Source organism: Kryptolebias marmoratus, linkage group LG17 (genome assembly GCF_001649575.2).
Source record: "Kryptolebias marmoratus isolate JLee-2015 linkage group LG17, ASM164957v2, whole genome shotgun sequence".
NCBI classification, from domain to species: domain Eukaryota; kingdom Metazoa; phylum Chordata; class Actinopteri; order Cyprinodontiformes; family Rivulidae; genus Kryptolebias; species Kryptolebias marmoratus.
In genome coordinates, this window is record NC_051446.1 from 3,977,904 (window position 1) to 3,994,733 (window position 16,830).

The 16,830-nt window shown below is 38.7% G+C and overlaps 1 protein-coding gene across 1 annotated transcript in view; it reads left to right on the forward strand.

Annotated features, from left to right (window-relative positions):
• Window positions 1–16,341, forward strand: part of ska1 (spindle and kinetochore associated complex subunit 1) — a 28,081-nt gene extending 11,740 nt beyond the window's left edge. The window contains exons 2-7 of the mRNA XM_017439923.3: window positions 875–960; window positions 1,052–1,167; window positions 3,609–3,703; window positions 4,386–4,520; window positions 14,310–14,479; window positions 15,618–16,341. Coding sequence (XP_017295412.1) covers window positions 879–960; window positions 1,052–1,167; window positions 3,609–3,703; window positions 4,386–4,520; window positions 14,310–14,479; window positions 15,618–15,766 — 747 coding nt within the window. The 5' untranslated portion in view covers window positions 875–878 and the 3' untranslated portion in view covers window positions 15,767–16,341. The remainder of the gene's footprint in view (window positions 1–874; window positions 961–1,051; window positions 1,168–3,608; window positions 3,704–4,385; window positions 4,521–14,309; window positions 14,480–15,617) is intronic.
• The last annotated feature ends 489 nt before the right edge of the window (window positions 16,342–16,830 follow it).

The window sequence follows — 16,830 nt, forward strand, 5'->3', positions numbered from 1 at the left end:
AGGTCTTGACAGTGTAAAGACTTGACAGAAAATGACATGGAATCCAGATTTTTGCACAGCTTTTGGCTTTTAAAGACTATGTTCTTAAACTTTTGATCAGCTGAAAAAATCATGTTTGAGTGTAAATGCAGTTTGCAGAAAATTCCCTGCTCAAAAGTTCTTGTCTCTTGCACTGATTTTTTCGTTTAACATTGTGAAGCTCTACTTAGAACCTTCTTAAGATCCAATGCAATGCAAAATGCCAATTCTTGCAATTTTTTGACTGGTCTTAAGATTTTGATCAGGACACACACACACGCTGCACACATACACACACAATGTTAAATTTTGAATTAGAGTTCTTGTCAAATTAGTATGATTGTAGTATGTGATGTGAATGACTTGCAGGTACTACTACACCGAATTTGCATGAAATATTGATATCCCGTCAGTTTGTATGTAATGTTATTTTCAAGATTTGACCAAAATGGCTACAACTCCAACATTTCTTATCATATGATGATCTTATGATCTTAGTCTAAAACTTTGGCATGAAGGTGGTGGGTGTGTCAGGTATATATCAAGTAAGTAACTGGTAAAAACTGATGATGTACCAGTGAGTACCAAGTCTGAACCGAGTGCGTTTCAAATAAGTTCCAGGTAAGCACCAGGTACTAAGTAAGTACCTTGTATGTACCAGGTAAGCACTTGCCAATTACTCTGTTCATACCACATATGCATATACATATACTTTGTCTGATCTTGATATGCATTCCTTCAACTAATGCTAGGCTTTTAATTTGTTGTGTTTACTTGTTTTTGACTCAACTGTGAAGATCTAAAAGTTTTGTTTTAGTTCTATATTTTTTATTGATTTAATATGTCACTGTTTCAGGACAATGGGGGACCTCAAACACATCAGCCAACATGTTTATGATAAAATATTATCCTTACAGTACATGCTGGACCTATCATCTTCTGGTAAGACACAGTAATTTAACATTCTGCATTCCTCTGAATTTATTGTGTAAAAATAAAAGGCCAAAATTGGTTTATTCTTTTCTACATTTAGAATTGCCTCTGCAGAAGACAAAAAAACTGGGACAAGAACTCTTTGTGCTTGGGAGACTTCTGGAGGAGTTTGAAAGATGCGTTGAGCTACAGAAACAACAACTGAAGCATCTCAAGGTACAGTATCTGGTAGGATTGGGTAATCAGACAAATATATCAACTGCAGATGACTGGAGTCTGTTGGCAATAGATTTTAAAATTTTATTAAGGACAAGTTTTTACCTTTTATTGTTTAATTTTCGGCCCTCCAAAGAAATGCCACCCCACACTATTACTGACCCACTGCCAAACCGGTCATACTGAAGGATGTTGCAGGCAGCAGATCACTCTCCACGGTGTCTCCAGACTCTGTTACGTCTGTCACATGTGATCAGTGTGAACCTGCTTTCATCTGTGAAGAGCACAAGGTGCCAGTGGCCAATTTGCCAATCCTGGTGTTCTCTGACAAATGCCAAGCATCCTGCACGGTGTTGGGATGGAGCACAACCCCAATCTGTGGACTTCGGGCCCTCATACCATCCTCATGGAGTCGGTTTCTAACTGTTTGTGCAGACACATGCACATTTAAGGCCTGCTGGAGGTCATTTTGCAGGGCTCTGGCAGTGCTCCTCCTGTTCCTCCTTGCACAAAGGCGGGGGTAGCGGTCTTGCTGCTGGGTTGTTGCCCTCCTACGGCCTCCTCCATGTCTCCTGGTGTACAGGCCTGTCTCCTGGTAGCGCCTCCAGGCTCTGGACACTACGCTGACAGACACAGCAAACCTTCTTGCCACAGCTGGCATTGATGTGCCATCCTGGATGAGCTGCACTACCTGAGTCACTTGTGTGGGTTGTAGAGTCCGTCTCATGCTACCATAAGTGTGAAAGCACCACCAACATTCAAAAGTGACTAAAACATCAGCCAGAAAGCATAGGTACTGAGAAGTGGTCTGTGGTCCCCACCTGCAGAACCACTCCTTTATTGAGTGTGTCTTGCTAATTGCCAATAATTTCCACCTGTTGTCTATTCCATTTGCAAAACAGCATGTGAAATTGATTGTGTGTTGATATGTGTGTGTGTATATGTGAGTGTGTATGTGTATATATGTAGGTATGTATACATGTGTATATATATCTGTATACACAGATATATATATATATATATACACTGCTCAAAAAAATAAGGAGAACACTTAAACAACACAATATAACTCCAAGTAAATCAAACTTCTGTAAAATCAAACCGACCACTTAGGAAGCAATCAGTCCAGGATTTTGCGATGTTGCGATCGCAACTATTAACGCAAAATCAAGCAAACCCCGCGAAACTACAACTTTTTGCAACTTTGTCCAAAACACCGCAACTTTCCAGCAACTTTAACCAAAATAACCCCAAATAACTCACGAAGAAGAGATGTGACGTCACATCCTATTAACATCAGAATGCCAGGAGCAGCGACCAAAGCCAAAATGTGAGCTAATGCTTCACATTTGCCCACAAAGGTTTCAGCAAAACACCGCAGTGAAGTTAGTTTTAAGTTGGATATTGGATATTCGTGCTCCGTAGAGTTAGCGGTGTTTAGCTCACGCTAATGTCGGCCAGCCGTCCCTAAGTGAACCACCGCGCGTGAGAGAAGGGGCCGGCAGAGAATGTCTGGCTGACATTAGCGTTCCTGTTTCGGGTCAGTTGTGAGCTAGACGCCGCTAACTCTGCGGAGCGCGAATATCCAATATCCAACTTAAAACTAACTTCACTGCGGTCGCAAGCCAGTTTCCTACCCAGCTGCACAAGAGTGGGGGGGAAGTAAAAAAAAAAACACAACTTTTCATCGCAACTTTTAGGAAAATGCCCTGCGAAATCAAACATTTTATCCCGCAACAATCACAAAAAATGCCCGCGAAATCCTGGATGGACTGTATAGTGTGTGTGGGTGTGGGTGGGGGGGAAGGGGGGTGCGCACGCGTGTGTGACCCATCACTGCAATTGTTTCACAATCATCTGTCAGTTGGTATAAGACTCTTTTATAAAACAATTCCTCGAAATGGACACACAGACCAGTTTGTTTTTATGCTGCCTATAGCTGTTCAAAAAACACAGATGGAACCGCCCATGCCCTGCACAGATGTGAGCTTTCACAAAAAAAGCGAGACATGGAGCAGAACTCAGCTGAGTTGACATGGAGCGCAACATTAAAAGTGTGATGGACGTTTACCTTCTATCTTTTCAAAACATGATATATTAACTCAGTTTAGCAGATTTGAACCCAAGGTGGCATCAGGAAGGCATCTGATGTAAAACAATTGCCAAGTTATTCTAGTAAGTTTGCTTACTGTGGCAGCCTATGAAGAACAGAACAACGAAAAAAGTACAGTTTGTGAAGATTTTATTGTGTTTTCGTTCGGTTGCACCTGCTCTGCAGGGGTTGCTATAGTGAGCAAAACTTGCAAGAAAGACTTGCCCTTCCTGATGCAACCTGGTCTCGAACCTGCAAATATTAGTATTTTATGATGTAGCAAATTAAAGGTTCAAATAATTGCCTTTCTTGTCATCTTAATGTTTTTTTATTGATATTTGTGTTTCAGGATGTTGAGAAAATATTCCAGATGAATCTGAAGAGTATTCAGCAAATGAAGGACAACATACCACCTCACATTCCCAGGAAGAAAGGCCCAGCCAGGTGGGAACATTGTCATGTTTTGTTTACTATATCACTTCAGAAACATTGCTGGATGGATTGTAATAAAACTAGAGAAATTGCATTTTCTGCAGAAATGCAGTGTGAATGATGAGTGCTGAATGACTTTGTTTAAACCTACCAAAAACGCTAAAACTGGGTTCCTAGAGCTAAAAGAAGGAAAAGGTTTGCTAGTAGCTGAAAGTAGAAATAGGCTAGTAAAAACCTAAAAGTAACAAAAAGCTAGTTAAAAGTAACATAAGAAAAAAAAAATAAGAGTAATTTTGCTGAAGCAGATTCCAAAGAATATATTTTTTTGAATAAACTTAAGAGTTTCTTAATATATTTCTATGAGGAAAGTATTTGTAAATAAAGCTAAATATTTAAAACAAATTGGAAATAAGAATTTGGGAAAATTCTAAGCTCACATAAGGATCTTTCACAAAATACTTCAGAGCAAGACTTAAACACATTCTGGCTGTTTCAGTGTGATTTGTGAACGACTTGAGGCGGCGAGGGTGGGGTTCAAGTCAGCTCACCTCGATGCGCCTTTATGTAAGCCAGCTTTGCTGCTCAAGAATGTGATAGTGTGATTACATACAGACTGTTCGACCACCACATTTTTTATTTTGTGTCTATTGTGTATTTTGCAGCTGTAAATGATGAATAATTTCTTATGTTTCAGTGGAATTAAAGCTGTGATGAACCACAATCAGGCAGCGGATGTTCAGACAGACCAGGCAGAAAATGTAAAGACCAGCAGGAACTTTGTCAAAGAGATGGAATATGTCACCATGCCACAGTTTGAGAGCATTCCTCAGTAAGTGTCATCATATGTAACATAATATATCATCTCAAATTCAAAGAAAATGTAACTACTTGTTTTTATTTGAATATACTGTATTTTCCAGACTATAAGGCACACCTAAAAGCCTAAAATTTTCTCAAAAATCAGCAGTGCACCTTCTAATCCGGTGCGCTTTAGGTGTGCACTGAATTCGGAAATCTGTCCTTGTACATTAATATGTACAGCACCGGTACGTACGCAGGCAGCGATAAAACAATCAGAGAACATTACGTAATACGTACAGTACGTATGCTGGCAGCAATAAACCAATCAGAGAACATTACGTAATACGTACACTTACCTCCGCCACGCCTCCGGCAGGTATACCACCGGTATGCTGCAAAACAACATTTGTTTTTCTCAGGACCCCCAAAATGGCGCCAATGAAAAAACACGCTTACGAAGCACAATTCAAACTGCAGGCTATCAGTTAGCTTGCCATCATTACAGGTGGATTCAAATTGAGCGCCTTATAATCCATTGCGCTTTATGTATGGATTAAGTACTGAAGTGGACGCCATAATTGCGACCGCGCCTTATAATCGGGTGCGCCTTATGGTGCAGAAAATACGGTACTTTATTTAACCATGAAGTTCCATGAGAGTGGCATCTTTTTGTTCGGGAGATCTGATTAAGATGGTACACCATAACAAGTTACAAGCTAAAAAATTTGAAGTTGAACTGAAAAGTGTTTTAAAGCCAACATCAGTTTAAAGAAAATCATAAAATGTCTTTCAAAAAATGATAAAAAATGAATAACATTGAAGATACCACTCAGCTGTTTCGGCTTTTCTGTGACCCTCTCCTCGATGTGTGATGTCCACTGAGCCGCTGAGGTTCACGAGCATTCAACAATTCATCGGTGAGTGGATGAATACCGGTACAATATAGTTCAGTGGGTTGGAATAATTGTTCGAACTGGCCAGAAAGTACCCCTAGAGTTTAATTTTTTGGCTTCCTGAAACATAAAAACCTTCCTCAGATTTGGATCCATAAAGTTTGATGTGGGAATTGTTATCAGAACTTTGGTTCGGTCCCTTCAAAGGGGAGCATCGCTCTGATCCTCGTTAATGTGGTGAACTGGCTTCACGCTAAAAAACATGACCTCTTGCCGACTATTTGTAGTCCTATAAAATTTGGTTGAAATCGATGTGGTCATTGAGATCAGTGAGATTAAAGTTTTCACATTATTAGTGCCCCCTAGAGGTTTGCAACTGTGAAACTCAGGACACCTACTCAGAATGATAAACTGGACCCATTTTATGAATTTGATGTTTATAAGTGCTAAAATAGATAAGATATTGACGTTTTTACATTAATCTAGCTATCGAGACTAAACTTGCACAACTATAACTTGTTTATAAAAGGCAAAACAACTTTTCCCAAATAATCTTTTTAAGCTATTGCTCTAGATGTTATATATTAAGTTTCGGGTTTAAGCCCTTTGATGAGATGATGTTTAAAGATTTTGCACATTTTGCTAATTTGCATAAACAATATTACATTTTCAAAGAAAACATGTAGTAAAAACTACAGTAAGGTTCAACATTTTAGTGGATAATGAAGAACTCGCTGGTGGGGCCTAGAATTTATAAGTTATAGACCAAAACATTTCAACCACAGTAGTTGTGCCACCTATAGGTTGACATTTGTGGATTTTTACTGTTATATAGCAGTTAGCATATTTTTTTTTTCCTATGAAAAACTTTTCAAAATCTTTTGATAGTTTAGGCTACAAGCCCTAGTTACCACTATGTGAATATAATCTCATAACTCCTTGAGTTTTTTGTACTATATCATCCTCAAGCCATGCTCACTTTTGCCCATCTTTAACATATTGGAGGGAACAACTCTGGTTGTGATCTTAACCAATTGTACAATGTTTGGTATATCGGCATGGTTGTTTTTGAGATTTAAACTTTTCTCAAGGTTAGCGTTTTGTTTAAAAAGAGTACCGGTTTGAAAACATGCTTCTTTTTTTTTGTTTGTTTATTTTGTGTTTTGTCTGGAGTGATGCTTTTGGAACTCGAGCCCCACATTTTACAAGGAGAACCCCCAAGCTTTACAATAATGTCACAGTCTTTAAGGTGCTTCCCATCTGGACAGCTGGAGGCTGTCGGTACTGGTCAGATGGTGGGTGCCGGTCCGACAGCATGAGGCTCCCAGCAAACTCTAAAGCTTGTGTAAAAGGCAATTGTTGATTTTTTAACTTTTCACCTCCCTGCCTGGTATGATCATCTGATCATCTTACAAACTTGTAAGAATTGTTTCAATGGCATGTAAAATAGTGGGGAAACCACAAATAGATTTGTCTCAACTGTTTACAGAAAGAACACGGGCAAGGGATATTTTAGCAGATAGCATCCAACCTCTTTTCTGTCTGTTTGAACCTCTGAGCCCAGGAAGGTGTTACAAAATGTGTTGCTACAAGGTTAATTTTCTTTATCTTTACTCGTGTTCGCTCATTTTGAAGAGGAAAAAACTTCCACGGGACTCTTGTGTAAAAAATATAAAAAACAAAAATTTATTCCACCATTGTAAATCTTTTACAGGAGCTAACAAACAAGTTTTCCTCAAAAATAAACAAACTACGGTAGAAAAACCGTGTGGCTCTGTCCTTCTGTGCTGCAGTTCTCCTCTGCCCCTTACTCTCCCCCTCCTTACCAAAGCTGACCGTGCTCATTTGCATAAAGCTACTGTGCAGAGGGATTAAACTCTAAACTAGCCTTTAAAACAAAGTTGGTAATAATATTAGTTTAACAAATCAACTTAAATACAATAAACAATTTTAGCTCAATTCCAAACATAAATTGCCTTATTAAATTGCTAATTAAACAAAACAAGTTTAACAGCAAATATAAACCGTATACACATAAACCACACCAACTTGGCTCCCACAGCATAGATTCAACAAGGTACTGGAAACATTCCTCAGAGAGTGTGATCCATATTGACATAATAGCATCATGCAGTTGCTCCAGATTTGTTGGCTGCACATCAATGATGCGAATCTCCCGTTCCTCCACATGCCAAAGGTCTCTATTGGATTGAGATCTGGTGACTCTGGAGGCTATTCGAGTACAGTGAACTCATTGTCGTGTTCAAGAAACCAGTTGAGATGATTCATGCTTTATGACATGGCACGTTATGCTGTTGAAAGTAGCATCAGAAGATGGGTACACTGTGGTCATAAAGGGATGGACATGGTCAGCAACAATACTCAGGTAGGCTGTGGCGTTGACACGATGCTCAATTGGTACTCATGGGCCCAAAGTGTGCCAGGAAAATATCCCCCACACCATTGCACCACCACTGCCAGCCTGAACCATTGATACAAAGCAGGATGGATCCATGCTTTCATGTTGTTGACGCCAAATTCTGACCCTACCATTCGAATGTCGCAGCAGAAATCGAGACTCATCAGACCAAGCAACGTTTTTCTAATCTTCTATTGTCTAGTTTTGGTGAGCCTGTGCAAATTGTAGCCTTAGTTTCCTGTTCTTAGCTGACAGGAGTGGCACCAGGTGTGGTCTTCTGCTGCTGCAGCCCATCCGCCTCAAGGTTCGACATGTTGTGTGGTCAGAGATGCTGTTCTGCATACCTCAGTTGTAACAAGTGGTTATTTGCGTCACTGTTGCTGTTCTATCAGCTCGAACCAGTCTGCCCATTGTCCTCTGACCTCTGGCATCAACAAGGCATTTGTGCCCACAGAACTGCTGCTCACTGGATATTTTCTCTTTTTCAGACCATTCTCTGTAAAGCCTAGAGATGGTTGTGCGTGAAAATCCCAGTAGATCGAAAGTTTCTGAAATACTCAGACCAGCCCATCTGGCACCAACAACCGTGCCACGTTCAAAGTCACTTAAATCACCTTTCTTCCCCATTCTGATGCTCGGTTTGAACTGCAGCAGATCGTCTTGGCCATGTCTACATGCCTAAATGCATTGAGTTGCTGCCATGTGATTGGCTAATTTGACATTTGCGTTAATGAACAGTTGGACAGGTGTACCCAATAAAAAGTGGCTGGTGAGTGTATTTAAGTTTCTGAAGCTCAAGCATCACAATTACAAGAAGAAACAAAAGAAGAAAGTGAATCAGATTTGTGGCACAACTGTAGAAAAATCAGACTTACAGCAAGCTCTGCAAAAAAAGTTCCAGTTCGTGCTACCATAGAAAATGACAAATTTTTATCTGAGCACATTTACCCCTCCTTTCGTGGTAATTATGAAACAAACTATGGTAAAGAAAAAGAAGTTAGAGCTTGTAATCAACTAAAAGAACAGGACATGAACATCATTCACATGGATACTGTTATCCAACATCCAGGAGCCATGACTCTCTGCTAGTCCTGATGAGGTCATTGACTCAAATGTACTGCTAGAAATAAAATGTCCTGTACCAACCCATCCTTCACTCACTGAGCAGCTTACCCAGAAATGCAGCGATATCAAATTGGTAGAAGGAGAGCTGCTGCTGCTGAAAACTGGAAGCAGAGGCTATTACATACAAGTGCAGCTTGCAATGTTTTGAACAGGTCTAAAGACTGCCACACTTGTGATCTGGACACCCAGTGAGCATGTTTCATTTACAGTGCAATACGATGAGGCATTTGTAAAGGAACAAGTAAAGCGCTTGAGAGGGTTTTACTTCTCATGTTTCTTGCCTCGACTTGTAGAAGAGTATGCTGCAGGACGGTTTCAGCTAAATGAGAGAATATTTGAAGATAATGGACAAACTTTAATGCACATTTGCTTATGTGACAACTATAAATGGGACAGTCAGAAATTAACATACAGGCAGAGTTCAGTCTCCGTCCTGTGAATGAAAGCAGACATTCAATATGAAATCTGTTGAATATTTCACAACTAAAATGTACATAATGTAAATCTATGCTGAGTAATTAATGACACACTGATAACATAAAATAGTTTTGTATTTTTACAATCTTCCAAGACAACAAAATGTCAAGAATGCACAATTGACTTTTGAGAAAACCATTTGTTGCAATTTGAAGAACCTGTCACATTGTGGTTAAATAAATAAAAAAGAAATCATTGTTCAGTTGATTGAACTATATGTGCACTGTATAACATAAGCTTTTCAACAAAAACATTCAGTGTGTAGAAAAAAAGATAAAAAAGGGAGACCTGGAAATTATTTACTTTCCATATCTGTACATGAAAATTATTCTGTGTCACAGATGAGATCCTCTCTTAAATTGACTAGAGCAGCACATATCCTCAGAATCTTGTCTATTTTAGGAGCTATGTTTATAGGAACAGTTTGTAATAGTATTTTGAAAACTTTCAAACGTCTGATTGCTCTTTCAACATGAATTCTTACATTTGCAATCTCACACGTGCATATTACCTGTTCCTCAGTTAGCTGTCCACATTTTTTTGTGAACGAAGGAATTACCAATCTAACTTTTCTCTTAAAGAGCAAGTCTTTTATTGTAAAACCTCTATCTGCCATGACTTTGTCACCAGGTTTCAGGCACATTATTATTCCAGAGTCCATTGTGATAAATTTCTCACTACACCGACCGCCATATGCCACAGACACAAACATGATGATAATGGTGCAACAGCTACCAAATATTTGACTGTGTTGTGTGAATAATAGTGCCTGTATGATTCCCCTTTTAAGCCTAGATTTTTTTTTTTTTTTTTTTTTGCAAAAGGCTGTCACTGCAGTCTATAATGCATGCAGTATTCGGAAAGTTATTCTTGAAGGCTGCAGACATAGTTGCTTAAATAGTTCTCTTTGCAGCCATAGAATTAATGGTCGGAAAAGTTCCTTCCCTCTGTCTAATCAGTATGAAATGATCTTGCTAGCCATGCTCTGTGATGTATGAAAATTTCATAAGTGTTATAGGGACTTGATCTCATACAGGCATTGTAAATTCTTTGTTGTCATATCCTTCCAGTGTTGCCACAAGAATGTTAAATGTTTCTAAGGCTATACCAGTGTACAGTAAAGCGTCTGCGTCATTTTGAAGAAGAAAATATGCAACTTCATCACACTGAGTCATCTTGTCCTGGAGATCTTTTCTGCGAGTCGTGTTGCAGTACTGATGATCTTGTTGCGAAGGGTCCTCCCACTGTGTGTGGACTGAGTGCAGATGTGGCTCAGGAGGTTGTGTGGAGATGCTGGCCTGGTCTGGGATGACTGAAGGTGAATCCACAGTGCACTCTGAATAACCCAAAAATACAATCAAAAGCACAGTCAACTTAGCGCTGTTAGCATAACTGAAACTGTAAAGTGTCACTTATAACATTTTATGAGTGAAATTTCTTATTCTCTCTTACACACATGCAAAATCATAAATGTCAACAGTGCTGTTTTAAGGTGGCTTTAGCCCCCACGAAATGTTCCTAAGCCCCCTAAAATTATGTTATAGTATTATCAAAATATTGTGATTAGATTTTATTTTTTTCATTATTGAAAAAAATCAGTTTGTGCTAGGTTGCATTTAAGCTTTTTCTTTCTGACTGGAGTTTAAATGAAGGTTTTCATACAGCTGCAACTGTTTTAAATAAATGATAAATAAATAAACTGCCTCTAATAACTCACAAAAGGTATCTTGCATCTAAAACTTCAGCAGCAGCTGCTACATTTGTACAAATAGGTACAAATTTGTACATTTATTGTCCACTTAACCAATCATGTGGCAGCAGTGTATTGTATAAACTCCTTTAAACTAGATTCACTTATAAGATTTGCACTGTTGTCATTTCCACTTTTTCAGTCAAGGGGTGGACAAGGCTGTTTGAACGAGAAGGAAGTGATGTGATGTTACTTCACTCCATATCTGTTTCGTTCCTGATTAAAGTTGTATCTCATTGGGCTGTGACTGTAGAACAATAATTGGTAACTCAAAATTGTGAAAAAAGGAACAAATTTTTCATTGCAGTCTTATTGAATTTGGTGACCAATGAAATTGAAAAAAAGGCCTTTTTTTGTGTGCACAGCTTGCAAAACCATATTGTAGGCTGTGCAAATTATTTTGCCTACTTTCACCTACATTATACCCATCTCAACCCGTTTAGAGTCACCCATGTTTATATAATATTAGATAATATTAATAATGACCATTAATTTACGTAACGATATTGCAAACAAAATTGTTTTGCCTGTATTTGGGAAGTGTATTGTTAAATTTTAGCAGGTTGCTAAATGAAAAGGTATTTTGGGACAGTTAAATGAAGCCATATTTATTTTTGCCAGCATGCGACTGGTGTTAATTATCAACCATTGGCCCTATTTTGTCTTTAAAATTTAGACTTGGCTGCTAATAACATACTAACACTGCATAACACTTTTTACTGCAACCAGCTAGCGCTGATGCTAATGCCATTTACCATAGGCTATAATTCAGTAAAAGCTAAGGATTGAATGATTAAAATGTGAAACGGGGACAAACCACATTTACAATTTCACTCATCAGGAACAGATTCGGCCATTTTGTTGATGTTGCTGGACGCTGTCTGGCTTACAGGGGTCCGGATGATTTGAGAGTAGCTTCAGGCTCTGACAATTGGCATGGCTTACTGTGGTCTACCTTAGAGGTGTCGGATTTTCCTCAGCTTGCCATGGTTCCAAGAGCTTGTAAAAGTGAGTTAGGCAGAGGTGTCCCTTGAAAGTTAACAATAACTCTTGGGCTTGAAAATAATCCAAAAATCATGCAAAAAAAAAGGTTAATCTTTAGGAACAAGAGTGATGTACAGAGTTGTAACAACTACAGGGGAATTAAGTTGATGAGCCACACGATGGAGAGAGTTGTGGAAGCTAGACTTAGACAAGGGTTGACTATTTGTAAGCAGCAGTATGGTTTTATGCCAAGAAAGAGCCCCACAAAGGCCATCTTTGCTTTGAGGATGTTGATGGAGAAGTACAGAGAGGATCAGAAAGAACTATATTGTGTCTTTGTGGATTTAGAAAAAGCATACAACAGTGCCAAGGGAGGAGCTGTGGTGTTGTATGAGGAAATATGAAGTGGCAGAGAAGTCTGTTAGACTGGTACAGGACATGTTTGAGGACAGCAGGACAGTGATGTGGTGTGCTGTAGGAGTGACAAATATCTTCAGATTGGTAGTGGGACAATCAAAGATCGTCTCTGATCCCCTTATTGTTTGCGGTGATGGACAAGTCAAGTCAAATTTATTTATATAGCACTTTTCAGCAACAAGGCAATACAAAGTGGACAGACTAATAGATGGTCAGGCTGGAATCCCTGTGGACTATGATGCTTGCAGATGACATTTTGATCTGTGGTGAGAACAGGAAACAGGTGGTAGAGAACATGGAGAGGTGGAGGTATGCACTTAAAAGACAAGGAGTGGAAGTCAGCCTTAGCAAGACAGTACATGTGTGTGAATGAGAGGGAGGCAGGTGGAACAGTGAGGCTACAAGGAGCAGAGGTCACAAAGGTGCAGGACTTCAAGTACTTAAAATCCACTGTCCAGAAAAATGGGGAGTATGGTAAAGAGGTGAAAAAGAGAGTCCAGGCAGGATGGAGTGGCTGGAGAAAAGTTTCTGGAGTGATTTATGACAAAAGGGTGGCAGCAAAGGTCAAAGGAAAGGTTTAAAAAACTGGAGACAGAAATGGAAGTGGCAGAGCTAAAGATGTTGAGGTTCACCTTGGGAGGGACAAGGATGGATAGGATTAGGAATGAGTTCATCAGAGGTCCAGCACAGGTTGGGCAACTGGGAGATAAAGTTAGAGAGGCCAGACTGAGATGGTTTGGACATGTGCAGAGGAGGGACAGTGGGTATATTAGTAGAAGGATGTTAGAGATGCAGCTGCCAGGAAAAAGACAAAGAGGAGATATATGTAAGCAGGTAGAGAGGACATGGACATAGTTGGAGTGAGGACAGAGGACACAGAAGACAAAGTTAGATGGAGGAGGATGACTTGCTGTGGTGACCCCTGAAAAGGGAATAGCTGAATAAAGAATAAGTTGTCTCCTTAGGTTTACAAGAGGCACAGTGGCAAACATCTATTATAAAAGAACACAGTAATGCATACTATTTGATAAATTTAAGAAACGTAAAAAAACAGCATGTACACAGTCTAAAGAATGAAGTGCAGAGGAACCAGCATGTGTATGCATTGGGTTGCAGAAGTATTAATTCCTCTTGAAAGCCTTTTTATTTTGTTGCTTGACAACACAGAAATTGATTGAAACTTTTATTTCAATAAAGTAATACCTATACAAACATATTCAGATTAATGAGGTTTAATGGGGATAAATAGCTTGTTTAGAAGAAAAAAAAAACTCAAAATGTACAACATTGTAAAGTGGTGCATGCCAGTGTATTCAGCCCTCAAAACTCAGCACCTTTTGCGACACCACTTTCTGCAGCATCCAGCATCAAGTCTTATCAGGTCCATCTTCATGATTTTAGTCCATCTAGTCACTGGAATGTTTGTCCATTCTTCATGTCCAAACTGCTCCAGCAGTTTGGATGGGTGCTGCTTGTGTCCAACATTCTTTAAATCAAACCAGATTACATGATCTTCAGGACTGTGAAGGTAGTGCAGAACTGCATGTGCTTGGATTGTTCAGACCCTTATGATTCAAACTGGCAAACCTAATATTCCCACATACACTAAGTGCTGACTTCTTCAGCTGAGCCATAGAGAAATGTTTTCAACATGTGAGAAAACAGGGTTTAATATTTCAGTCAGCAATGTTATTTAAAGGTAAAAATTTGTCTAGTATGATCCGATAAGAGACTTTTGTGTTTGTTCCTTAGGTACATGAAAGGACGTGTGACATATGATCAGCTCAACGTTGCAGTGGACAGCTTGAATACTGCTGTGACAGCCAAGTACAAGATACTCAGTCAGTCAATGAAGACTCTTAACAATCATTCGCGCAAGCTACAGCAGCGCTTCAAGAACCAGGAAACCAAAGACACAAAAGGTATCTTGCATCTAAAACTTCAGCAGCAGCTGCTACATTTGTACAAATAGGTACAAATTTGTACATTTATTGTCCACTTAACCAATCATGTGGCAGCAGTGTATTGTATAAACTCCTTTAAACTAGGTTCACTTATAAGATTTGCTCTGTTGTCATTTCCACTTTTTCAGTCAAGGGGTGGACAAGGCTGTTTGAACGAGAAGGAAGTGATGTGATGTTACTTCACTCCATATCTATTTTGTTCCTGATTAAAGTTGTATCTCATTGGGCTGTGACTGTAGAACAATAATTGGTAACTCAAAATTGTGAAAAAAGGAACAAATTTTTCATTGCAGTCTTATTGAATTTGGTGACAAAAAATATAAAATAGCCTATTTTTGTGTGCACAGCTTGCAAAACCATATTGTAGGCTGTGTAAATTATTTTGCCTACTTTCACCTATATTATACCCATCTCAACCCATTTATAGTCACCCATGTTTATATAATATTAATAATGACCATTAATTTACGTAACGATATTGCAAACAGCAAAAAAGCCATTTATATTAATATGTTTGAGTAACATTGCAGCTTAATTAAAAAAAAACTTACAGTAACCTTCGGAGAAATAAAACAAAAGAAACAAAACTTCTACAGTTAGCACATATCAATAAGAAATCCGCTGAGTAAACAACCTGTAACGTAACGTCGGTCTGTGCATGCGCATTGCCATAAGGTAGGTCGGATTGATGGGTAGCACAGATAGTCGGAACACTGGCACGCTGACCCTACTCCAAAGCAGGGACTGGCCTCGAAAAAAAGCCAGTGGAAACGCACGCAAAGCAAGCTGAGTAGAGTGGAGCCGGGACCTTTAGAGCCAGTGGAAAAGGGGCATTGGAACCACAGTGAAGTATGTTCTAAGAAAGGGGCTGGTTCCACAAATCTTTGCTAGTGGAAAAGTCTTGGAACCATGGAGAGCCAAGTTGAACTGCGCTGTAGGGGCACTAGTGGAAAAAGGCATAAATATTTCCTGTTCTTTTTGTTGCACTGCTTCATTACAGTATCTAGATTACTCATTTTTTGTATAAACACAGTTGATACAGATTAGCACATGTTTTTATTATTCCTTTTCTTAGTATTGTGCTATTGTCTTTCAGGTTGGTATTTTGTCGTGGAGGATGACATCCGTGAATTTACTCAGATGAAGGTGGACAAGCGCTTTCAGGGGATCCTGAACATGCTCCGACACTGCCAGCGGCTTCGGGAGCTCAGAGGGGGAGGATTTGTCCGCTATGTGTTTTTATGAAGTTGTCCACCAGTTATTGTTTTTTTTGTGGTGACATTGCAGTCTTGCATATTTGTACTTAGGTATAGTAATACTTAGCAGCTCACTATAAATTTTAAACACTTATGCATGTTATTGAATAAAACAGCTTCATTTGTCAGATTTGTTATTTTCAAGACTGAATATTTTCAAGGTAGGTGGGATTTTTCAATAGTTTGTAAATTGAAAGGGAAATGTATATAAAGGTTTACATGTGTGTAAAAAAAAAAAATTGTAATTGTTTTTATTAGCTGCTTACATAAATATTCTGTGTCAAGTTTTATTCTGATTATGGACAGTAAAGGAAAAGTTAGGCCATTCTTAATTGGGATGCTGTGTAAAAAATATGATCAAATATCTTACCAATTTATTATCAAAATCCCATCTTGACAGAAAAAAAAACAGAAATGTAGAAATTTTTGCAAATGTATTAAATGTATTAAAAATGAAAAACTGAAATACCATTTTTAATGCATTTGCAAAAATTTCTACATTTGTTTTTTTCTGTCAAGATGGGATGCTGAGTGTACATTAATGAGAAATAATACAAACTTTTTTGATGATAAAAATAACATTACAGTTTCTCATTTTTAATAAATTTGCAAAAACTTGTACATTTCTGTTTTTTTCTGAACTTTTTTGATTTTAGCAAGTTGTTGCAATGAAACAAAGAGTGAAAAATTTAAAGGCGTCTGAATACTTTCCGTACCCACTGCATATTGAAACCATTTACTTGTCCTGCTAAGCAGCGATCACATTAGACTTTTTTTGTTTGTTTTTTTCCTCTTAGTTCTTGGTGCTCATGAGCCACAATTTTCTCTCACATTATGGACATTATTCAGACCCTCCAGATTTTGCGATGTTTCGATCGCAACTATTGATGCAAAATCAAGCAAATCCCGCGAAATCGCAACTTTGCCCAAAAACCTGCAACTTTGCCCCAACTTTAACCCAATATTTATTGTTTCTAAAGTGATTCGCCACTGTTTCTGCGGTCTAGTGTCTTTTTTTTTTTACTTTATTGTTTTGTCATTTTGACAGTGTTG